The 27281-nt window shown below is 36.2% G+C and overlaps 1 protein-coding gene across 1 annotated transcript in view; it reads left to right on the top strand.

Moving 5' to 3' along the window:
- The window catches only part of Rip11 (Rab11 interacting protein), a 175569-nt gene that overhangs the window by 42077 nt on the left and 106211 nt on the right, over window positions 1–27281 (top strand). The window contains exons 2-4 of the mRNA XM_090386503.1: window positions 5024–5062; window positions 9256–9358; window positions 21853–21981. Of these exons, the coding sequence (XP_090242629.1) occupies window positions 5024–5062; window positions 9256–9358; window positions 21853–21981 (271 nt within the window). The remainder of the gene's footprint in view (window positions 1–5023; window positions 5063–9255; window positions 9359–21852; window positions 21982–27281) is intronic.

The following is a 27281-nucleotide window of genomic DNA, read 5'->3' as shown; positions in this document are numbered from 1 at the left end:
TTAGGGATCACCACACAGATATCCAAAAGTGCATTTTTCAACAGGACTCAGCACCTTGCCACACAGCAAAATTGGTAAGACTTAAAACATACATAAAACAAGGCTCAAACATACTTACACTAATGTTTTCCGTCATTTTTCTCCCTTAAGGTGCAGTCATATCTCAGAAATGCTGGCATTACAGTGTTGGACTGGCCCAGAAACAGTTCTTGAACCCTATTGAAAATTGCTGCTACATAACCTTGTCTAAAATTTCCCAGAAGAAGCCAACAAGTAAGATTCAGCTGCAGGAGAGCATTGTAAGGGTGTGGTACCACAAAATTGGGCAAACATATATCCAGAAGTTTGTTAACTCTATGCCAGATCATTGCAAGTCTGTAGTAGTAGTGGCACGTGATACAAGAAAGCAGGTGCATGAGCTTATGCAGCATCAGCCGAAAAAAAAAAAAAACACACCATTCCCATCAAATGCCTGTCCAGTTCCTCCTTAAATTTATTTAACCAATCAACTTCCACAATGACAGATGGAAGTTTGTTCCAGCAATTAACCACCTGCTGGCTAAAGACAAATTTCTGCACATCTATTCTACATCTGTCTTTTCTTAATTTGAATTTATGCCCCCTTAGGTTCGTAATCTGAACAAGTGGAAGGATCCCATCAGAATTCAGTGTGCTCAACCCATTCAAGGCCTTATACACATCAATCAGATCACTGTGCAGGTGCCTAGTCTCCAGCCACTGCAATTTGCAGAACTTAAGCCCCTCTCTTGGTAAGAGGATCCCTTCATTCCCCTCGACAATCTTCTTACCCTTCTGTGTACATGCACAAGCAAATCTACATCCTTCCTAAAATGAGGCCTCCAGACCTGTACGCAGTACTCAAGGCGTGGCCTGACCATTGCCTTATATAGAGGGACAATCACCTCCTTTTCCCTACTAGCAAAATTCCTATATATCATTGACAAAACTCCATTACCTGCCCAGGCAGCCTGTCTGCATTGCTCAGAAAACTTCATATCTGACTGCACAATTACTCCCAGGTCTTTTTCATTTTCTACCACCTTAAGTGTAGTACCACACAGTTGGTACGTTTGTCTTGGGTTACTTCTGCCCATATGCAGTACTTTGCATTTGTCAAGGTTAAACTTCAGTTGCCACTTCTTAGCTGATCTGCCAAAATTATCTAGATCCTGTTGCAGTAGCACACTGCCATTACTGTCATTAACAACCCTGCCAATCTTTGTACCATCTGCAAACTTCAACACTAAGCCTGATATACCTTCATCAATATCATTGATAAATATACAAAACAACAGATGACCCAACACCAAACCCTGTGGAACTCCACTAATAACATTAGTCCATGAAGAGCAGCACCCATTAATTACCACCCTCTGCCTTCTCCCACTCACCCATCCTTTTATCCATTGTAGCAACTTACCCTTAATACCATTCTGCTCCAATTTGTACAGTAGTCTTCCATGCGCAACAGTGTTAAAAGCTGAAATCCAAATATATGATATCAAAATAATTTTTTGCATCCAGTTCCTTTGTAACCACATCATAATATCCTATCAAATTTGTCAGACAAGACTTTCTCTTAACAAATCCATGCTGTGTCTGAATTATTGCTGCAGTCTTGTCAAATGATCCTGCAATGCAACTTTAACCAGTGACCCAATTATTTTACCCGGAACAGAAGTTAAACTAACTGGTCTGTAATTACTTGTGTCACCCTTCGTTCCCCCTTTGTGAATTGGGGATACATTTGCACATCTCCAGTCTGTGGGGACCTCCCCTGAGTCCGAGGATGCTCTCATAATTATGAGAGCATCCTGTAATTGCAGCTCAAGGAGGAACAACTTATTTTGCTGATTTACAGTACATAATACTGTTATGTTAACTTGTCATTTCAGTTTGTACATGTAATTGCAATAAAATGTATGTTTGGTTGTCATGTTTGCAATTTGCATGATTTCCCATATTTCCATGAATTATGCATTTTACCCTTTGGAAAGATATTCATGGCCATCAGGTGGAGTCTTTTTATTGGATTTCATCCACAGAGATATATATCCCATCTAACAAATGCATTTCGAACATTTCTGTAACCCACAATGCAGCACAAAACACATTATTTGTAAAATTCCCAAGTGATGCAGTTTGTTTGTCCGCTACTGTATCTCAAGATGTTTAGTTGTTATGGTTTGCATTCTTTAAACCATTCTTTGTTTGGACATAGATTGGAATTCCCCCCCCCACTGGTCTAGTTGTTCCTCTTTAAACCCTTCTTAGAAGATCTATGTCTTTCTTTAGGTGTGGCCTGCAAACCTGAACACAGTATTCTAAATGGGTCTCGCACATCTTAGAGTGACAATGATAACCTTTTCTCTACTTTTGAAAGTCTTCTAAATTATGCACAGGACACCATATTCCTTACTAGCACCTGTTTATGTGGCAGCAAATTTCATAATGTATTGTACCATAATCCGAGTCTTTTTCATTGGAAACCACTTTTAACTCTTCTCTCTCTTTCTCTCTAGCTTCTAAGTGGCTTATGAATTTCTGCAACCAGTCTAAGTAATTTTGATGCATAATATTATGTTTCTGGTCATTAACAACCTTGCTTAAGTTTAACTCATCAGAAAAACCTTTTCTGATGAGTTAAACTTAAGCTTAGGCTAAAAGCCTAAGTTAAACTTAGGCTTTTAACCTAACGGTCCAGGGTTCGTGTCCCTGTTCGGGCACACATATTTTTAATGTAAAGTACTACACATGGGAAACAGCAACCCCAGAGCAACGTATCAACTCTGTGGTACTACACTGACAGTGGTAGAGAATGAAAGGGACTTGGGGGTGGTTGTGCAGGCAGATATGAAGTTCTCTGAGCAGCGCAGATGGGCTGCAAGAGTAGCTCATGGAGTATTGTCAATGATATACAGGAATTTTTCCAGCAGGGATAAGGAGGTGATTATTCCATTGTATAAGGCAATGGTCAGGCCACACCTAGAGTACTGTATACAGGTCTGGAGGCCTCATTTCAAGAAGGATGTAGAGCTGCTGGAACGAGTACAGAGAAGGGCAACAAGATTAGTGAATGGAACAAAGGGGTGCTCTTACGAAGAAAGGCTTAAGTTTTGCAAATTACAGTGTCTGGAGACTAGGCACCAGCGAGGTGATCTGATAGAGGTGTATAAAGCCTTGAATGGTTTAAGCATGCTCAGTGCTGATGGGATTCTTCCTCTAGCTCAGAAAAATCACCTGAGACGGCATAAATTCAAATTGAGGAAAGACAGATGTAGGATAGACGTGCGGAAATTTGCCTTTAGCCAGCGGGTGGTTGGTTAGTGGAACAGACTTCCATCCCTTGTGGTGGAGGTTGATTGCCTAAATAAGTTTAAGGCTCAGCTGGACAGGTATTTTGAACGAACAGAGGGGTGAAGTGGAAGTGGGTTTTTTTTTTTTTTTTGGCTGATGCTGCATAAGCTTGCTTTCTTGCATCAAATGCCTCTACTAATGCTAATGCTAATATCTTCATATGGTTCAACTTCCTTATATACTTGGACTCAGTGAATCATGGGATAAGTTTGCCCATGTGCAATAAAAATTCAAATCAATTATACACTTTGTAGAAATAATTTTAATAAACAGTATAAAATGAAAACAGGGACAATATTGAATTTATGACCATAAGCTACTTAAATTATACAGTCATTTTGAATTTACCCATTGAATGCAATCCTAAAAAGTTAAGTGTTTCTGCAAGTTGCAATTTTTTGGAAACTTTTAATGTTCTTTTCAGTTTTGTGCTGAGAAATTTTAAATTTAGTGTAAATTAACAGATAAATAATCCCAGGGGCTCATATTTGGTGAATATGGGGTTGGCAAACCCAGTGTCCTGAGCTGGATATCATCATTCTTCTCTTTCTTGGTGATTCCCTTCTACTTCTGATTTTCTCTCTCTCTCTCTCTCTCTCTCTCTCTCTCTCTCAGGGTAACATGGGAATTTTTTTTTTTTTTTTTTTTTTGGCTGGTGCAGCATAAGCCTCAGGCTTCCTTGCACCTTAAGGCTAATAATAATAATAATAATAATAATAAGTTTAACTTCCCCTGTACAGTTAACAACGTCCTTCATTCAGTTGTTAATAAAGATTAGAAACAGGACTTGCCCTGATACTGATTCCTATGGAATTCTACTTGCTACACTGATCAGTCCTGAAGAATGTCCATTTATAACTATTCTCTGACTCCTCTCTTTCGGCCAGCTCCTGATCCAACAATGGATCTTACCAGTAATGCCATTTTTTTTTTCTTCAATTTACATAAGAGCCTTTCACTGATGCCATAACTGAATGAGCAGACATTTTTTGAAGCTGTTTTATATATAATTCATACACATCATTAACATATACCACGCGCACGTTTTGTCAAGGAATTCAAGACCTGAAGCTTATCAGCTAGCCTTTATTTTTACTACTATGCCTAATCACTTTCCAGACTATTTGAATGGAAAATTTGTTGCAACTCTCAAATAACAAGAAAAATTACTGTGGCTTTGAGCTCATGAAACTTGATTGGACAGTGATCATATCTGCATTGTAATAACTGTTTGTACATTACACTATAATTAATGATTTTTTAATGTAATTCATAGCTTTCATAAATATTACTTTTTTGTAAAAAATATAAAAATTATATAAAAAACATTTTTTTAATAAAATATAATCTATAGTATCTTCTTTCATCTTCTCAACCTTCAGCCCACGTGATACTAAGTAATATGGATTCTAATATCTCTTGTGTTTGGGGTTTTCATTAAAAAAAAAATTACTTTTTTTTGTAATTGCATTATTCTTTGATTTTTTATCTTTGTTAGCTTATCGAATTTATATGTAACAATTTTTATCTTTTTGTCTCTGTTAGCCTCAATGGCTCTACCATGACCATCTGTCTTTGATTTTGTATATTGATTCCAAGCAAATAAACAGATATTAATTTATAACTTTTTTTTTTTTTTTTCTAGTGCATTCTGCTAAGAATTTAATTTCTAAAGGCAAAGGAGGTAAGTTTTTAAGTTATGTATTTAAGACAGTTTTTTGTAACCAAACTGTTTGATTAATTAGAATGTACAATGACTCTGGACCAATCCAATCTCAATATCATAAGGGCAACAATCCAAGATTTTTATGTTTATGATAAAAAAAAAAAACATGGTTTTCTATGATATAAAAATTTGGGAATTTGATGCTTGTGATAAAAAATTTTTAATACTTATGATAAATTATACCTAATTAATTGAGTATTAAAACAGAAAATAAATTTTAATTGGCAATGAGAAACTAAGAAAAATTCTTAATGAGATGGCATTTTTTTTTTGGAAAAAATGTCAAAACAGAAGAAAAGTATTAATGGAAAGAAATGACATATGAGAACAAAGCTTAAAATATTATTTGTTCATCTATGTATTATTTGGGAAATGAAATGAATAAGAAATGAAAGGAGACCTACTGTTTACATTGATGAAATCTGAATTCATAGTAATTTGACATGCAGAAAATGTAGTTCAGAAGAAATAACTGTTATAATCTCTGCTATTGAATAGTCAAATATATATTTGACTGTTCTCTACTACTGAATAGTCAAATATATATTTATATATATTTTTCCATATAAATACCTTAAAAAATAGCCCTACATCTAAAAGCTGAAAGTGGAAATACAGCACATGCGCAAAACCAAGAGTTAATATATAGTAGTTAATGGATAGCTAACTACTATACGTTAGTACACTTTTCAGTAATTACCAGGCTGTTGTTGGAGTAACAAGTGAATTCAAGTTATACATTTAACCCTAATCAATGGCAGGCACATCAAGAAGGCAAAATTATACTATTAGATTTAAGCTAAAAGTAGTACAATATTAGCATTAGCATTAGTAGAGGCATTTGATGCAAGAAAGCAAGCTTATGCAGCATCAGCCAAAAAAACATAAAAAATAAAATAAAAAATAAAATAAAAAAACCCACTTCCACTTCACCCCTCTGTTCGTTCAAAATACCTGTCCAGCTGAGCCTTAAACTTATTTAGGCTATCAACCTCCACCACAAGGGATGGAAGTCTGTTCCACCAACCAACCACCCGCTGGCTAAAGGCAAATTTACACACGTCTGTCCTACATCTGTCTTTCCTCAATTTGAATTTATGCCCTCTCAGGTGATTTTTCTGAGCTAGAGGAAGAATCCCATCAGCATTGAGCATGCTTAAACCATTCAAGGCTTTATACACCTCTATCAGATCACCTCGCTGGTGCCTAGTCTCCAGACACTGTAATTTGCAAAACTTAAGCCTTTCTTCGTAATAGCACCCCTTTGTTCCATTCACTAATCTTGTTGCCCTTCTCTGTACTCGTTCCAGCAGCTCTACATCCTTCTTGAAATGAGGCCTCCAGACCTGTATACAGTACTCTAGGTGTGGCCTGACCATTGCCTTATACAATGGAATAATCACCTCCTTATCCCTGCTGGAAAAATTCCTGTATATCATTGACAATACTCCATGAGCTACTCTTGCAGCCCATCTGCACTGCTCAGAGAACTTCATATCTGCCTGCACAACCACCCCCAAGTCCCTTTCATTCTCTACCACTGTCAGTGTAGTACCAGAGAGTTGATACGTTGCTCTGGGGTTGCTGTTTCCCATGTGTAGTACTTTACATTTGTCAATGTTAAACTTCATTTGCCACCTCTCAGCCCATCTGCTCAACCTTTCCAGATTCTGTTGCAGCAGCATAGTGTCAGTAGTGTCCTTGACAACCCTGCCAACCTTTGTATCGTCTGCAAACTTGGACATTAAATACAGAAAACAATAATGGACCCAACACTGAGCCCTGAGGGACTCCACTAATAACATTAGTCCACGATGAGCAGTGTCCATTGATTACCACTCTCTGTCTTCTCCCCCTCAACCACCCCTTTATCTATAGCAGCAATTTGCCTCCAATGCCACACTGCTCCAATTTGTGTAGCAGTCTTCCATGTGCAACTGTATCAAAAGCCTTTCTAAGATCCAAGTATATAATATCAAAGTTATTCCTTGCATCCAGTTCTTTTGTGACTGCATCATAGTATCCAATCAAGTTGGTCAGGCAAGACTTCCCCTTAACAAAACCATGCTGTGTCTGAGCTATAACTGAAGTCTTGTCTAAATGATCCTGCAGTGCTTCTTTAACCAGTGCCTCCATTAATTTTCCTGGAACAGAAGTTAAGCTCACAGGTCTATAATTACTTGTGTCAGCCTTTGATCCTCCTTTGTGAATTGGGGTCACATTTGCACATTTCCAGTCTATGGGTACGTCTCCTGAGTCCAAGGAAGCTCTCATAATTATGGCTAAGGGTTTGCTTACTTCCTTTGCTGCCTCCTTTAATATAACTGGATAGATCCCATCCACCCCGGGTGCCTTCCTTGTGTTTATCTTCAACAGTTTCTCCTCCACTTTACTCCCAGTTATTTCAAGATTCTGTAGCTTACTGCTAGAGTTGAATACACCTCTGGCATTCCCCTTGCTGAATAACTCCTCATGTGTGAATGTCGATGCAAAATATTCATTTAGTTTGTTAGCTACCTGAGCAGGATCATCAACAGTTGACCCATCAATATGTCAAAGAACATGGGAACAGAGCAGCAGAATGAAATTTCGGGCCACCACCTACTAAGAAGATGATAAAGCAAAGCACAACCTTCATAAACTTCCACCTAAATGGCCAAATTTGGAAGAAAATTTGTGTAGTTGGATAATGGTATTGTAGTGAGTACTAAAATGATAATAGCAGAAGCACAGATACAAGCAGCTGTTATTGGGATACACGACTTTAAAGGAACTGAATCTTGGTGTTATCGCTTCATGAAAAGAAATGGGTTAAGTTTATGCATAAGAACTAGAATAACCCAGAGAATACCTGCTGAGTATAAACAGAAAATATTAGATTTCCATAAATTTGTCTTTAATGCTAGAAAACAAAGCAACTATGAACTTGGCCCCTTGATGGGCAGGAGCAGCAGTGCATAGCACACGCTTTTTGATTAAACCGAGGTTTGAGCTCGTGACCACCAAATACAGAGGATGTGGAAAGGTCAGGGAATGACCACCGCATATCCCCGGAGCAATATGGCCTTAGTTGCTAATGCTCCTAAAAACCAAATAACAAACAAACCAACTACGAACTTAGCCAAATCAGGAATATGGATGAAATTGCATTGACTTTTGATGTGCCTTCCAATAAAACTGTAAATCTGAGAGGGCTAAATCTATAACTATTAAAATCACTGGACACGAAAAGGCACACTACACCGCAGTTTTAACTTGTTATGCTGATGAAATACTTTATTCCACACTCCACCTTAAAATCTCGTCCTCTATCTAAACCTTATTTTTCTAATATAAATGTGATAAGACTCTTCAAGATTAGAATGCTGTATATTGTAATTGGCTTGCACCCAGATCTCAGGTTCGTTTTCTGCCAACACCAAAACTTGCAACAATTGTAAAGTAGTTTTTAATCATTTCAAACTAGATTTTGAACAGGCTAAGAGTAAAAAACTTGCTTCTTGTCTAAATGGTAGTTGGCATTCTTGTCTCATGGTAAAGGTACTGGTTGCAACTTTTGCCCATTTTTATTTCCACCTCTCTTAAAATGTGATGGTTCTGTTGTTGTTTGTTTGTTTGATTTATTGGATTTAAGGCTATAATGCACCTATTACATTCATAGTTGGTTGTGATGATTCTATTGCCATTTCAGCTAGAGATAAAGGTGACTTACTAGCGTCCTACTTTTCTTCTAATAACTCTTCTGAAAATTAGGAAATATAATTTTCAAGAGTTGTTGAGTGTTTAGCTTTCTGTATTTGTTAAATTTGGACAAGACAGGGATTTGGGTTCCTATTATTGAGTTCCTCAATAAGAGGAACTCAAATTGGGATTAGTATCTGTAAGACATATGAATTAATGATCTGTTTATTTTTCTTTGTGTTGTTACAATTAATTATTAAATAATATAACTTAGGCATTTTAAAGTTAGATTGGTTGCTGTAAATGGTTATTTTGTATAAGTACCAGAGTTCATATTGAATACTGTAAGTTGGTTGAATCTTCAGTAACTTCAGTGTTGTTTCCATAACCAGCATAGTAATATTCTACATCATGATATGCAAAGATTATATTAGATATTAATCTTTGCTCTTTTTTTTTTTTTTTTTTAGGGAGCAATGATGTGTATGTTGTTATTCAAATGGGAAAAGAGAAATATCAAACATCTCTCAAAGAAAAGACCATTTCACCAGAGTGGCATGAAGAATGCAATCTGTATGTGTTTTAAAATTTTGTATTTATATAACAAATTTATTAAAAAAAATTAAATTATACTTTCAATATCACATTATTTATTTATGTTTCGCTATCTTTAAATGTGTAATAAATATTCATTTAACTGTATTCTGTAACTGAATTAGCCAAAAAATATGGCATTATAAAATGCCACTGGAAAGTGAGAAGAAATAAAATTCTGAAGTACGTTGCATTTCCTCATATACGGGTGCAGTGGCAGAAATTATTCAAAATTATATATATAAAAAAAGAAAAAGAAAGAAGGCAGTCAGAAATTAAAACAGTTGATGCAGAAAAAAATTTACAAATATCTAGCTAACTAATATAACCTTTCACATGTTTGATTTACAAAAAAATAAATAAATAATAATAATAATAATTGCAAATAAACAAATTACAAAATATATAGTCACCATATAAACAATTAACTCTCATAATCCATTATAAATTGAAACAAATAAAAATTTTTCATTATCATTTAGAGAAAATTAATGGGAAAAATAGGCAAAAATGCTACATCTGTCCAACATTGCAGTCAGATGCAGTCTGACAATGTAGTCATCGTGGAAGGTCCACTGTATTTCTTTATTTTGAATTTTTTTTTCTTGTTTTATGCAAGGAAAAAGCATTTTGCTTAATTGAAATTTTTCTTTCATTGTAATAAAAATAAAAAAATAACAAAATAGAGTGCATTTCACTTTTATTCATCAAAAGGGCTCATATCTGGTGGGTATGGGCTTGGCACACCCTTCTCATCATGAAATCTTGAGCTGGATATCATCATTCTTCTCTTTCTTGGTGATTCCCTTCTACTTCTGACTCTTGTTTTCTCTCTCGGGGTAACTCAGAATTTTTTTTTTGGCTGGTGCAGCATAAGTCTCATGCTTCCTTGCACCATGTGGCTAATAATAATAATATGAAGGTCACAGGCCAAAGTACCTTCATACCATTTTGCACAAGAGAACAACAACCACCAGCCTTTAGATACTCTCTTCAGAATCCAACAAGCCCTCAACAGCAAATCCCAGATCGACATCATCTTCCTGGACATTAAATCGGCATATGGCAGAATATATTTTAGCTCTGTTTACCTTGCTTAAGCAGTACTTCGATCTCGCAGATACCTTGCTACAAATCTTGAAGTCAATTCTACTTCCCAGACATCAGTCTGTTACTGTCAATGACATCCAGGTAACTTTCGATGTCACAAGAGGCATCCCGCAGGGGAGTGTGCTTTCAACTATCCTCTTTGCAGCTGTTTTAGAACATTTCCTAGCATGTAACTCTAACTTTGTTTCTTATGCCGACGATCTGAAGTTCTATGTGAGTTCAAATCATCCTCATCAGATTTTTGATATTAACCAACATGCCTCTACTTTGATATTAACCAACATGCCCTACACAGATAATGAAACTGGAAAACTATCTAGCCATAATTGGACTACAGCTGAACCCTTCCAAATCTGCTCAACTACCAATGTTCAAATCTTCGTTAGCAGTGAAAAGGTGCAAAGGGTAATTTCCCATACAGATCTAGGCCTCACCTGGGATGTTGGATTCACCTTCCAGAGACAGAAGACGTATGCAGCACTTTGGGCAGTGCATCAAGAGCTCGTTGGTGTGCATCATCCAGTGCTGCTTGTTTGGCACATCCTGAGGTGCATTACCCCTATCCCTCTCTACACATCTGAAATTTGGTCATCTGCTCCTGCCTCCCACCTAAAAAAGTACCTCAGTCTGGAATATTTGTTGCTCAGATGGATGAACAGGGTGGTGGGCCACCCTTTTACTATCTCCAGATCCATCCTCCAAGCTGTCTAGGCACCACTCCCTGGAGACTTCTCATCATGAAAAGAAATACACTCACGCTGGCTCGGCTTATCACAGGTCAAATTGATGCTCCGTCTATATCTCCATTAATCTCTGGGCCAAAGAAGACAAGAGGAGAACACCCCGATTCCTGCCTCCCTCTGCGGCTTAACCTTACAAACATTGATTCCCTTAGGGACATGTTCCCGGCCAATTGTCTTCAGATCTACAATAAATTAGGCATCCAACCTGATAAGTTCTGTGAGGACAGGCCCTACAGAAAGGAAATACTTAAGAACTGTTACTAGCTATAGAATCTATGACATTCACCCACACCTGGACTTTTTTGCCTGCTGCACTTATCTTGCTGTTTATTACAAACTTTGTTTTTATTTTGAGCTCTTGTAAGTTGAGCTCTGTAAATATGTCAGTTCGAGCACTCAGTACTCGTGTACATTGTACGTGTGTTTCCTCACACCTTAGTATGTAAATTTCACACCCTCCTGGCACATTGCTGTCCCAGGGTGGCCCACAATTTCCTGGGGTAATAAATTGATGATAATAATAATAATGAAATTTACACTATATGCAGATGAAATTCAAATAAAAGAATATTATTATAATAATATTATTTTATTTTATTTTCCTATTATCAATTTATAAACAGATTGGTGAGAGGTTTGATTATTGTCTTTTATCAGTATCTATAAAACTGATAGAATGGTTTCAAATTTCAGTAAAGCTATAGTCAGACTAGCTTTGTGTTTAGTCACATTACCATTTCTTTAATATGGTATTTATTGACTCTTGACTTATTTTATTCCTATATATAATAAATACCATCAATATGGTGTCTGGCAGGCACTTTTTTTTTTTATATAAAAACATAATTTTTAACATTTTTGAATTTAAAATAGCATTAGACTTTACATAATTTCTCCCACTTTTCATTTGAAATTTCATGAGTTGTGTGCATTTCTCCCCCCCCCCTTTTTTAGTCACATTAGCATATATGTATAAGCACCTATTGTCTTCACTATGTCTGTTTGTCTGCACAAAACAACTCAACTCCCAGAGGACAGATTTTCATGGAATTTTATATTTGGTTCATATAGAAAACTCTGTTGAGCCATCCCAAATTTAATTAAAATTCGACCAATAGAAATCCAGCAGTGATATTTTCTTTCTTCCATAAATTTTGTATGGAAAAAAAAAATTCATAGATTATATTTAGTTTAGTATTAGTAATGGCCGCATGGTGCAAGAAAGCCTATGGCTTATGCTGCACCAGCCAAAAAAAAAAAAAATAATAATTAATAAAAGAAAAGTAAATTAAACCTATCATCCTATGCGTTTCCCTCACTCGAAGGTACTATCCAGATGACCTTTGAATTTCCCCAAACTGTCAGCCTCACCCTCCAATGTAGGCAACTTATTCCAGTTAATTTATAACACCCTGGCTAAAATAAAACTTCCTGCAGTGAAATCTAAGCATCTCCCCCCGTAACTTGAATTTATGTCCCCTAGTTCTAGCATCATTTATAATCTTGAAAATTTCATCCGCATTCATTTTACTGATGCTCCTCAGAGCCTTAAACACCTCAATGAAATCTTCTCTACGGTGTCTAGTTTCCAAATTCTGCAGCACATATTTGAAGTCTTTCTTCATAAGGACACCCTTTTCCCAATCTCACCAGGCGAGTTACCAGTCTTTGCACCCTTTCAAGAAGCTCGATGTCTTTCTTTAGGTGCAGTCTCCATACTTGAATAAATTACTTATATAATGGAATTATCACGTCCCTATCTTTACTTGCAAAAGTTTGATAGATTATTGATAGGACACCATGTGCCTTCCTTGCAACCTGTTTACAATACTCAGAGAATTTCATGTCTGACCATATCGTAACACCCAAGTCCCTTTCCTCCAGTACTGGGTTTAGTTGAACTCCACCAAGTGAATAAGTTATTTTGGGATTACTGTTTCCCAGGTGTAATACCTTACATTTTGTTGGATTAAAGTATAGCTGCCATTTTTCTGACCATTCCTGAAGTCTATCTAGGTCTCTCTGAAGAAGACAGTGATCATTAACTACTCTACCAATTTTAACATCATCTGAAAATTTATACATCTCGCCCTCTATCCCTTCATCAATGTCGTTTATGAAAATTAAAAACAACAGTGGTCCTAATACAGATCCTTGGGGAACCCCACTCCTTACATCAACTCAATCTGAGGAATAGCCATTTATCACAACCATCTGCCTCCTGCCTGAAGCTAACTACCTAATGGTAGTTACCTCTTTGAGTAAATCCCACTTCAGCACACTGTGATCGCTGCCACCTAGTGGTTCATTTATCTGCAGATTCTTAATGCATGAAGAATCACTACTGATAAACAAATCAAGTGTATTAATCCCTCTAGTTGCCTCAATAAATCCACCAAAGCCTTTCTAGTGTGTGAGTGACCAACCCACAAATTCCAGTCAATATCTGGGAAATTAAAATCCCCCATTATAAGACTATCTGATTTACTGGATCACTCTATTTCCCTGTACAGTTTCTTATTATACTCATCAGAGTCATTAGGCCTATAGCACACTCCTACTCTCAATTTTGATCTCCCAATGCTTATGTCACACCAAACTGACTCGACACTGCACTGTCCAGTGATGTTGACTGGCTTCACTTCCTTGGATTTTATGTGTTTCTTAACTAATAGCATAATGCCTCCTACCTTGCTATCCTGTCTATCCTTTATGTAGACGTTGTACTCCCCAAATTCCAGTTCCGCATTCCTTATATCTGTGTGACATCACATCTCTGATATCCCAATAATATCTGCCTTTGATGCTTTGAGCAATACCTCAAATTCATCAAATTTATTTACCAAACTCCTAGCATTGGTGTACATGCAAGTATGCATGCACCTGTTCCTATTCTTAGCTACCCTAACACAACTCATGTGTTTACTTGTACCTCAATGATTCCCAGCATTCTCTGAAATATCCTGCATCTTGTTCTCTAGGCTTCTGCCCATTCCAATAGAAGCAGTGCAAGAATCACTTTCACATCTGCCAGTGGCTACTGTTAGTCTAGTCCTTGTATCCCCCCAAGCTTGCAGTTTTCCGACCCAGCTAACACTGCCTCGATAACATTAGCAAATATTCTTGCACCCTTTCTATTTAAGTGTATCCCATCCCTGTAGAAGCAGTCTCTTCTGTTACAAGTACAGACCAGGCTGAAAAAGATTCTACCCCTTGAGCCTTGCACAATCTTTCCAGGGCCGAATTGATCGACAAGGCTCTCATCATATACTCCTTCCTATTGTGTCTGGGCAGAAATTTTTATGTATGTAGCAGAAATATTTATGTATGTAGTAGTAATATACAACTGTTAAGAAGCAAAAAAAGCAGAAAAAGGAAAATAACAAAAGTTATTGTATGTCTAATGCTCCAAAACGCAGAGTGCAGCAGTAAAGGAAGCAAAAGGATATAAATAATGTGTGGTTTGTAAAATAGATAAAGTGTCTTTGAAAATGGAAATGGAAAGTACACACAGTGCATGAACCAAGAGAAGTGTAAGGGATAGTAAAAAGTGGAAGTGAAGTAGTGGTTAAACAAGTGAAAGAATTTGAAAAACCTAGTACAAAAATGAATTGGGACTGAGGAAGCAAAAAAAAAAAAAAACAAAGAAATAAATAAGTAAGTAAATGTGTGTTATTTACTTAATTATTTCTTTGTTATTAGACTATGTATATATTAAGTGCAATAGCATCATTAACACACAGCCATTTCTGAATAAACAGAATATTTATAAGTCGGAATCGTTTTAAGTTATATCTCATATTGTGAATACCTTCGCGACGAGTTGCCATGATATTGCACTACTTTGAATAAGTAACGCTTCACCTAAGGAGAAGACTAATGTTACTTATTCTCAGATGGCACCGTTTCAGGGCTATTTGGCCCTTCTTCGGTGGGTGGGTAGGTACCCAAGTGATGCAATGATGGCAAAACAGTTATGAAGTATAACTCCACAATATGAGAGATGCCCCTTATAAATATTCTGTTTATTCAGCTTTTCATTCTTCTACACCGTTTCTTTTCCTTTTCCACTCCTACTATTACTTTCCCTCTACCTTTTTGCTTTTCTAAGTCTAATAGGGACAAGTGGATAGTCGAGTTATTATCCCACACATATACAAAATAGCCCTGAAACAGTGCCGTCTGGGTGGTGGTACCTATCTGAGAATAAGTAACATTAATCTTCTCCTTAGGTGAAGCATTACTTATTCGAAGTAGTGCAATATCATGGCAACTCGTTGTGAAGGTATTCACAATATGAGATATAACTTAAAACGATGCTGCCTTATAAATATTCTGTTTATTCAGAAATGGCTGTGTATTAATGATGCTATTGCACTTAATATATACATAGTCTAAATTTGCTTGCAGCTTGAGGCTTTAGCCCTAAATGCTTCTTTGTTATTATTATTATTTTTTTTTTGCAGTTCATTTTTGTGCTAGGTTTTTCAATTCTTTCACCTGTTTTACCACTACTTCACTTCCACTTTTGACTATCCCTTAAACTTCTCTTAGCTCAGGCACTGTGTGTACTTTTTTTTCATTTCCATTTTCACAGACACTTTATCTATTTTACAAACCACACATTATTTATATGGCTAAGTTTCAAGAATGTAAAACTCTAGTTTTATTAAGTGTTCTATAAAGTTATAATCTTAGTGATTAATTGATATGAAGATAACTATATTTGCTTTTCACTTCAGTTAATCATAAAAGAAAAATGAATTCAATTAATTTTAAGAAAAAAAGAGAATGTGCCTGAAAGTAACAAACTGCATATGTCACATAATTTGTAATGGAAGTGCATATGTCTTTGGATGTTTAGACAATTAATTAATAAGAAAAAGTTCAATTGATATCACATTTTCAGTGTATGTTTTATTGGTCCTGGAAAGCTTTTAAGATCAATCATAGCCTCTTCCTCCATCTGATTACAGAAATCTATTTGTATAAATGAAAGTATATTTAGCATATTACTCTAGAATGAAAAGTCAGATTGAGGCCAAATTTTGAACCTCCATACTGTGTCCAAATATGGAGTTCTCATCTAAAAAAAGAGATTTGGCTTCTTGAAAGGGTTAACAATGGGTAACCCTCATAGTGAGATCAGCAAAAGGGTGCTATACATGGATAGACTTCAAATATGTGGGGTACAGAGCTTGCCAACGACACCTCAGAGGAGACCTGATTGAGGTCTATAATGCTCTGAGAGGGGATAGATTGTAGGAAGATTGAGGGGACAGATTACTCTGATTGGATTGCAGGAAGTTTTCTTTTAGCCAGCAAGTTGTTGATTACCAGAACAAGTTACCTTCACAGGTAGTTGAGGCTAACAGTTTGAAGAAGTTCAGAAGGCTCAGGTAACTGGATAGTTACCTGAGGAGGGAGGCATATAATTAGTCTATTTTTTTTATCTACTTTTTTTATATATCTTTTTTTTATGTCTTCCATTATATTTTTATTTTTTGACTTATTTTATTCTTTTGTTAATTCTGTTTATTATTATTCTTTTTTACTTAATTTTATTATTTTTATTTTATTATTATTTATATATTTTTTAAATTATTATTTTATTTATTTATTATTGTTTTATTGATTAATCTTTACAACATGGTACCCCTTCCCATGGATTGTTGTGAGTAGCAGTGATTGACAGGCTTAGCTGCTCCTACTTGTTGCTTTTCTCACAGTGATTGGAAGTGTGTTTATTCCCCCATTGTGGTTGCCTTAAAACTGGAAAACGAACTCCTGATTATAAAACAGCAGCAAAAGGAAGAATGTTTAGAGGGAGGAATGTTTATTCCTCCCTCCTTGCACTAAAATCGGAAAACAAGTTCCTGATTTTGAAATGGTGCTGGGGGGTTTCACTTTAAAGCTAAGTAAAAAAACAACTGGTGGGAGGAGCTAGACTTGTCCATCACAGCCTTAGCAGCTATTGATTGGAAGGGCATAGTACATTATTAAGTTTAATGGTTTTTTTTGCTAGTGCAGCAGAAGCATGGCTTCCTTTGAGCTATATGGCTAATACTGATACCAATTTTAAAAAAAAGTCCCAATTGCTTGCATAATACTTGTCAGATGATAAACAGTTATTCCCAAAATTTAAAAAAATTGTACAAAAAGTTTTATACTTAGGATGCTCGTGTGGAATATGAGAATCCTGAAGCTAAACTGCTATTGTTACTCACAATATAACAAGTTGGAATTCCCACTTTAATTAATCTCTTCAATCTCACCACAGGTTCTAAATTGGTTAATTAATACTATTGGATGCAAATATATGGGCAAAAACATAAACATTATCATAGAATACACCAAATGACTTAAGTAAATAAAGTATAGTATGCATGTTATTCAAGTTATGAATCACTTGTACATAAATTGTAAATATTAAATCTAAGTTAACTTTTTTAATTATTGACTTGTTTCATTGTTAACTCTTTTCTTTACAGAACATTAATTTCAGCATGCCTTTATATTCTTCCATAACATAAATTTATATTCTTCCATCCAAACTTAATGTTTGTACAACAAATGTTCAATTTTCTGCATCCATAACAGTTCAGATAACACTGGACATTTGTTTGTACAATAGTATCAAAGAATTTTTTGGATGTCCAGTTCCTGAATTGGATATCCATAACAATTCTTTGTTGCATTCATATCATATTAGTTTTGTTGAATTCTTATCAAAGAATTATTATGAATGCAACAAAAATGCTCTGTACTTCCTCCTTAAAATTAACTAAAGAACAGTAAATTCATCTCATCTCTACTTAGATCTAGACAGAAATGAAAGTTCCAATGATGCTGATGAAGTATATGTATTATGTAATTTATTTGTACAAACCATATTTTCTTTCTTTAAACTGTTTAAACACATCAATTTTAATTGTGCACAAATAAAGATTATATTTCCTCAGCATTCTGAGAAAATTCAATATAAAATTCACAGAAACTATATGTTTTACCCTTGATATTTCTTCTTCTCTAGATTTTCCCTTTTGATTTTTAGCTAACATACTTAGCTGTTTCCAACACAATATATACAATATTCTAAGTTTCTTTAATACAGATACATGCAGCACTTTCTATTCCCTTGTTGATGTACTAACACAATTCAAAGCAAAACTAACTACAGTTTACTACGTTATGAGTTATACTGCATAAATCGCTGAAGATTCATGCAGAAAGGATTATCAAAACTATATCCAGGTAAGTAAAATATTTTTCTATCAGACTATATGCTTTGAATAAACTTTGCATTATAAATTCACCTAACAGTTTCATTAAATCACTAACATTTACAGTTGTGACACATGTTTAAGCTTAGTTTACATTTCATACATGCACATTCATGCATTGCAGTAGAATTAAACTTGAGAATTGAGCTAAGATAAAGTAAAATATAAATTTCATAAATTATACATCAGAATAGTTTATAATTAAAAAAACGAATGCAAATTCTCTACACTAATGATACACTGGGTTTTTTAAATGAAACTTTGAAGCCAAATTAAATCTAAATAATTAAGGAACGAGTCTAATATAAATGGTGAGGAATCAGAGAAGGGGGACTGCATTCCAAAATCTACTTTTATTTCTAAACATAACATTGAATATATTTCAAAATATTAACAGCTTTATAACTATTATATGATTAGTTCAATATCATTAGATTATATGTAGCTATAATGAATGCAACCAGATTGGCATCAAATGCTAACCACCAAACAATCCCCGAAACAGTGCCATCTGTGTGGTGGCACTCAACTGAGAATAAACAGTGGTATACTACTTATTTAAAGTGAATGACTATGCAAATTTTGTGCGCTTTCCCTACAGCTGCATATGATTCAATGCTATTGAACCAACCATATGACAATAATTATATACATTTTCTGTAGCTTGAACAATTTTCTCTAAAATTTCTCAGAACCAGAAGCTTTATTTAATTATATGTAACTTGCCTCTTTCACAAGTTGATAGTATGACGAAGAGTGAAAGATAAATTAAAATTCAACTGAACTAAAAAGAATGCTACAAAAGAAAGTGCATATTTGCTGTTTGTTCTTAAAAAAAAAAACAAAAAAAAAACATGATACAGGAATAGTCCACAAACACTGATGCTTGAACTAACAGCTTTTGAGTAATTTTTCATTGTTAGCCGACATGACAAATAATTACGCATGTGAAGAAACTATCATGAAAAGTAGAGCTCATGCCATGCTTCCTTGTTGCACATCTTGTAACAAGGTGTGTAACAAGAGAGCATCTCCCTTTCATGCTCTCTTGTTTCATTGTTTAAATTGCTTGTTGTAGAAACTTCCATTGGTTACATGCATTGAACAACTCCATTTTTTTGATACCATTTTAATGTAACAGATTCAAATGTGAATGACCCTTGACTGTAAGCTTAATAAACTTAATCTATTTTGAAGTATGTTGGGTGGAATGACAGTGAATTGAAATCTTTCAGGCTATAATTGCTTTTTTAACTTTATTGGTAATAATAAACTCTTGTATAGGAAGTAACACAATAGTTACTTCCTGTACAATATGCAAGGAAGAAAAGGGAATAATACCATGAAAAAAACACAATTCCCCATTCCTTCGAATAATTTGCCCAAACCTTCCTTAAATTTATTCAAACTGCCCACCTCCACAACTATGGATACCACTACAGGCCACCTTGCCCAGAAAATCTAAGCAAACCCTCCTCAGCACAAGACTTAACTACCCAGCCTTTGTCACCTTTAACATTGCAGCCTTCAAGAGGAGTGCTTTGATTCTCAATGGCCACCAGTTTGTACCTCAGATCTTGTGCTCTTTTCCAAATTCAGGACAAACTAGGATTTCTGTTGATCTCCATATCCCATTGAGGATGGGGGAAATACAAGCTGATGATGTTGGATTCTTTTCATATTATAGAATTATCTTTGCTTAGCCACCCAGGGTTGGATCCATTTCATTTGACCTTCCTGTGTGTGCAATCTCTCTTCCAACTAGGACTTTTCCTTCTAAAGCCCCAGTGTGGGATTACACGTTGCTGAACTCAGATTCAGTAAAGTGCAATCCCATACTGGGAGGGCAGAATAATAGGATAATGAGTAGAATAATCTCCATTGACTGATGACCCCCAGAGGATCCAGGGTTCCTCTAGGAAAACTGGATTCTAATGTTATGTTGCAGCTCAGCACCTAGAAGAAACTACTTTTGCATGGAACTGGAAATTTTCCAGGGGCAAGATATCTACTTCAAACCCCCCCCTCTCTCTCTCTCTCTCTCTCTCTTTCTCTCTCTCTCTCTCTCTCTCTCTCTCTCTCTCCATGCTCACCTACTCTGTATGCCTGTAGCTGCACTCTCACCTGCACTCCATTCTGACTTGGGTAGGCCAACTGCAGACTCCTGTTCACCTTGTTTTTGAATGGGATGGGTTTCACCTTTGCTGATCCCCTCCCAGTCATTAGCTGGGGTGTAATCATGCTGCTGGCTCTATTATGTGCCATGGGTGGAGAACTTGCTAACCCAGGTCCAATTCTTGGGACGAAATTCAGTTCACTGTCTCATTTGGTACAAATCTGCTATGCATCAATTGGAATACTGTATTATAATGTTGCTCAGCCACGAATCTATCCTAGGATGAGGTGCACTACTCTGAGTTTTGTTGGGTTCAACAGGAACAGAAAATTTAAGAATCACCAGGTGTGTGGGGCATTATATTACAAAAAATTAATTGTGATATTTAGTATGTTTTAGGATATTTACTACTAAGAATTTGAGTAATGAAACCCCTAAAGGGGTTTTATTACTCAAATTCTTAGTAGTAAATATCCTAATTTGGGTAATGAAACCCCTAAAGGGGTTTTATTACCCAAAACAAAATATAAATGCATATTTTATTACCCAAAATATAAATGCATACATGCAAACCCCTAAAGGGGTATGCATGTATGTATTTATATCTGGCATGCATGTATCTTAGGGTAATAAAATCCCTTTAGGGGATTAATTACCCTAATTTTATTAGGTTAATAAAACCCTAAATTACCCTAATTTTATTAGGTTAATAAAACCACTAAAGGGGTTTTATTACCCTAAGATACATGCATACAAGATATAAATGCATACATGCATACCAACTATAAAAGATACGTGCATACCAGATATAAAAGATACGTGCATACCAGATATAAACGATACATGTATGCCAGATAAGTTTGTGTTTCATAATTAACAGTAATTTGCAAGAAAAATTAAATGAAAGAAATAAAAAAAAAATTTTTAATTATATTGTGATATATTAACAAAAGTGCTTAAGTAAAAATAATTATTAATGTTCTGTGTTAGTTTACTTAGAAAATTATTGAAAATTTGACTTTGAAAAATTATTTAAAGGCATAAACATCATGTAAATATGATATTGATATTAATAAAGCAATATGGGCATCAATTTGACTTTGGGATTTAAAATGTACATATTATTTCTAAATAAACTGATATATGACTCATTCCGAATTTTGTGTATTTCTCATGATAATTTTCTTTAACTCTCTCTCTTTTTTTTTTTTTCTTTCTTAGATCACTTGATAACAACAGTAACATAGTCTTGACAGTTTTCCATTGCAATATCTTTGGATTAGATGAATTTCTTGGACAAGTTATTATTCCAGTTGCTGAGCTTGCTTTCTGTGATAAACCAATAAAGAAGTAATTATTGTTATATTGTTATTTTTTTTCAATAATTAAAAGTGTAATCGTTTTTAATTCTATCTAACTTTTTTTAAGGCAGCCTTTATAATTCAAAAATTGTAAATAACTTCTTCATGAGGAAAATTTGCCTTCCCAACAGAAGGATAAGAACTTATCACTTTTGTTTTTTACAGTATTCTCTTTACTAACCACACTGAATGTTGAAATAAGATTACTTTCCTTAATGGGAGCAAGTGAACTGCATCACAGGAATAAAAGCTCAGCCTTGTGAACAGGTCTGTAATTACATGTCGCCCTTTGATCCTCCTTTGTGAATTGGGATTACAGTTGCACATCTACAGTCCATGGATACCTCCACTGAGTCCAAGGAAGCTCTCATAATTATGGCTAAGGGTTTGCTTACTTCCTTTGCTGCCTCCTTTAATATAGCTGAATAGATCCCATCCACCCCTGGTGCCTTTTTTATGTTTGTCTTCAACAATTTCTCCTCGACTTTCCTCTCAGTTATTAAGAAATCATCTAGTTCACTACCAGAATTTAATTCACCTCTGGCATCCCCCCCTACATTTCCCATGTGTGAATGTAGATGCAAAATACTCATTTAGTTTTTTAGCCACCTGAGCAGGATCATCAACAGTTGAACCCTCAATATCCAGTGGATCAATCTAAATGATCTCAATTCTAATCTCAAATATACGTGGTCTCAATTCTAATCTCAACAATGTCCATTTCCACTTGCAGTCTGCCAAACCCTGTACGTTTTCTAACAGAAACTCAGTTATTGGTTGATTCAAATACTGCTCATCTCAGATGCCCAAATTATTCGCTGTATGATTCCTTTCACCTCAAAGGTGGTACTTGTGCATATGTACATTCTGATATTCCCTGTCAGAGACTTGGCAATTTGGAATCTTCTCTCTTTGATCTTCTCTGGCTTAAAATCTCTCTACCTCATTGTGTCAAATTCATCTGTTGTCTCTACCATTCTCCCAACTCCACTAATCACTTGGACCTCTTTGACTTCCTCTCTTTGCAACTTGACTTTCTCCAATCCAACTTTCCTAACAGTGAGGTAATATTCCGTGGTGATTTTAATGTTCACACCTACAGCTGGCTTCTGTTTTCTAGTCACACCGACCCAGCTGGTCGAGATGCTGAGGCTTTTGTAATTACTAATGACCTTGCACAGATTGTTCATTCACCTACAAGAATACTGGACAATCCTAATCATACAGCCAACATGCTTGATCTTTTTCTCACAAACAACCCTTCTAAGTACACGGTCAAAGTGAGAGGTCCTTTAGGCACTTGCGATCACAACCTGGTGATTGTGTCTTCTCCAATGGAGCCTTTATCTCATGGCTATTCACAACCTCGTGTTGTTTGGCATTACAAGAATGCAAAATGGGATGACCTGCGAGATTTCTTTTCCTTGGTCAGATTATTGTTTCAAAACTTCTGATGTCAACATTTGCTCAGATCTTGTCAGTGAAATTATTCTTGCAGGAATGGAATCCTTTATCCGAAACTCCACTTTAAAATCTCACCCTCTATCTAAACCTTGGTTTTCCAATAAATGTGCTACGGCTGCTCAAGAGAGGAATGTTGCATATTGTAATTGGCCCGTTTCTAACTCTTCAGTTTCATTTTCTGCCTACACCAAAGCTTGCAACAATTGTAAAGCAATTATTAATCAGTCCAAACTAGAGTTTGAACAGGCTGAAAGTAGAAAACTTGCTTCTTGCCCTAATTGTAGCCAAGCATTCTGGTCTCTTGCCAAAGCTATTGACCACAACTTTTGCCCATCTCTGCTCCTACCTTTGTCCAAACCAGATGGTTCTGTGGTCACTTCAGCCAAGGATAAAGCTGACCTGCTAGCATCCCATTTTTCTTCCAACTCATGTATTAATGATCTTGGTAAAACACACCTTCCACCATTCCCAACACGCACCATTCAATGCCTCCTGTGGTCTTCCGTCAAAAGGATGTCAGAACAATTTTGATGAATCTTGTTGCTAAGAAAGCTCCAGGTCCCGATGGTATTTCTCCAATTGTTCCCAAAATCTGTACTCCTGAACTTACTCCTATTCTTTGCTGCCTTTTTTCACTTCCTTATTCCAAAGGTGTTTTTCCTTCTGCTTGGAAATTTGCTCTTATCCAGCCATTTCCTAAAAAGGGTGACAAATCCCTCCCATCCAATTATTGTCCAATTGCAATTACTTCTACTCTTTCTAAAGTAATGGAGAAATCAATTAACTGCCAACTCTTAAACTACCTAGAAACCTTCCGTCTGATCAATGATTGCCAGTATGGGTTCCATCAGTGTCGATCTACTGGTGATATTCTGGCTTATGTTACCCATTTATGGACTAATTCAATGGAAAGGTTTGGGGAAACCCAAGTAGTTGCTCTTGACATTTCAAAGACTTTCGATCGTGTTTTGCATAAAGGTCTTCTAAACAAGCTTCCATCTTATGGTTTGCCAACTGTTTTTAGTAATTGGTTATCTAGTTTTCTCTCTGAGTGCTCACTGAGGGGTGATGGTAGATGGCCCTCTGTCTTCTAACTTCTCCACTAATGCCAGTGTCCCCCAAGGTTTAGTTCTTTCCCCTACTCTTTTCCTCTTGTATATTAATGACCTTCCATTGACTGGAAATCCTATCCATAGTTTTGCCAATGATATCACATTGAATTCCACTTTCCATTTTGAGAAACCTTGCCCTGCTCAATCAGCTTCAACTTCTCAAAAATCTTCTACCAATTCCTTAAATGCCGATCTCCATGTAATTCTCCAGTGGGGCAAAGACAACTTAGTTGATTTAAATCCTTCTAAAACTCAGTCTTGTCTTATATCTCGCGAAAAGGATTCTTCTGCTCCTATGCTTATCTTTAGTGACACTCTGTTTCTAGGCAAAATGATATATCTCAGAGAGATTAGAAGTCAGGGTAATCCCTGACTTCTAATCTCTCTCTTGGCACAAGCACATTACAAATATTGCTTTCTCTGCATCTAAAAAACTTGGTTTTCTCTTTCACTCTCGGCATTACTTATCTTCCAAACAGCTGCTCACTCTGTATAAATCGCAAATCCGCCCTGCCATGGAATATTGTTCCAACATCTGGAGTGGTTCCCCCCAAAACCTCTCTCAGGCTTCTTGATTCCATTCAGAAGAGGGCAGTTGCGTTAATTAATGATTCATCTCCAACAGAGTCTCTCCACTCACTGTCTCATAGACGAACTGTTTCTGCTGCATGCCTCTTCTACAGATACTTCCATGGGCACTGTTCTTCTGAATTGGCTTCTATAATTCCCACTCTCTCTTTCAAAACAGTCCAAACATGTGCCGCCACCAGCCAACATCCATTTACTGTCCAACTTCAAACTCACAGAACCAACTTTTCATCTTCCTCGTTTATTCATTCGACTGCCGTTTTCTGGAACAACCTTCCTTCATAAGTATTTCCTGAAAATTACAGTCTACAGAAGTTCAAGTCCAGTGTCAACAAATGTCTTCTTTCGTCTTCTCAACCTCCAACCCAAGCACAGTACTAAGTACTATAGGTTCTAATACCTCTCGTGTTTGGGATTTACATTAAAAAAAAAAAAAAAATTAGATTCATCCTCTTCCTTCTAGAGTTTACATAGGTAAAGAGCTCTTTACTGTTTTTCTTTGCATCCTTTGCCAAAGATTTCTCATAATGTGCCTTTGCCTGCATAATCTCCTTTGTGACTTGGTTACAGACTAGCTTATATCTATCATAGGCTTCCATGTCACCCATTAATTTATATGTGTCCCATGCATTCCATCTCATTAGTTCATCTGACATCCAGTTAGGCCTAAACCTTGAACAATATTTCATAGTTGTTATGACAAGTCTAGTAGCTTCCAAGATTAATTCTTTTGAATGCCTCCCATTTTGAATTTGCTGTTGGCAACATCATCAGTTGGTCCCACCATATAGAATTTAAATACTGTCTCAGACCACCATAGTCGCTTTTACAAAAGCAAAAACCCTTCCCTTTACCCTTGATGGTAGTTACCTCTTTGAGTAAATCCCACTTCAGCACACTGTTATCACTGCCACCTAGTGAGTGATCACAGTGTGCTCACTGTGATCTTGCAGATAAGATCACATTAAGAATTTGCAGATAAAGGAATTTAGTGGTTCCTTTATCTGTAAATTCTTAATGCATGAAGAATCACTACTGATAATCAGGTCAAGAGTATTACTCCCTATAGTTGCCTCCCGAACATGCTGATGTAGAAAACAATCATCCAATAAATCCACAAAAGCCTTGCTAGTGTGTGAGTGACCAACTGACAAATTCCAGTCAGTATCCGGGAAATTAAAATCCACCATTCTAAGACTGTGATTTACTGGCCCACTCTATTTCCCTGTACAGTTTTTTTATTATACTCATTAGAGTCATTAGGCCTATAACACACTCCTCTCCATTTTGATCTTCAGTGCTTATGTTCCACTAAACTGACTCGACACTGCACTGTCCAGCAATGTGGACTGGCTGCACTTAGCATTAGTAAAGGCATTTGATGCAAAAAAGCAAGCTTATGCAGCATCAGCCCAAAAAAAAAAAAAAAAAAAAACACTTTCCCTTCACCCCTCTGTTCGTTTGAAATACCTGTCCAGCTGAGCCTTAAACTTATTTAGGCTATCAACTTCCACGACAAGGGATGGAAGTCTGTTCCACCAACCAACCACCCGCTGGCTAAAGGCAAATTTCCGCACATCTATCCTACATCCGTCCTTCCTCAATTTGAATTTATGCCCTCTCAGGTGATTATTCTGAGTGAGAGGAAGAATCCCATCAGCATTGAGCATGCTCAAACCATTCAAGGCTTTATACACCTCTATCAGATCACCTCGCTGGTGCCTAGTCTCCAGACACTGTAATTTGCAAAACTTAAGCCTTTCTTCGTAAGAGCACCCCTTTGTTCCATTCACTAATTTTGTTGCCCTTCTCTGTACTCGTTCCAGCAGCTCTACATCCTTCTTGAATTCCTTGGATTTTATGTGTTTCTTAACTAATAGCATAACCCCTCCTCCCTTCCTATCCTTTCTGTACACATTGTACTCCCCAAATTCCAGTTCTGCATTTCTTATATCTGTGTGGCATCACATCTCTGATATCCCAACAATATCTGCCTTTGATGTTTTGACCAACACCTCAAATTCATTTACCAAACTCCTAGCATTGGTGTACACACAAGTATACATGCACCTGTTCCTATTCTTAGCTACCCTAACACAACCCATGTGTTTACTTGTACCACAAT

The sequence above is a fragment of the Mastigoproctus giganteus genome, chromosome 12, assembly GCF_048544385.1.
Source record: "Mastigoproctus giganteus isolate SK-2022 chromosome 12, ASM4854438v1, whole genome shotgun sequence".
Lineage (NCBI taxonomy): Eukaryota > Metazoa > Arthropoda > Arachnida > Uropygi > Thelyphonidae > Mastigoproctus > Mastigoproctus giganteus.
The sequence above is the reverse complement of the archived record's forward strand: the minus strand, read 5'-3'. Positions and strand labels throughout refer to the sequence as shown.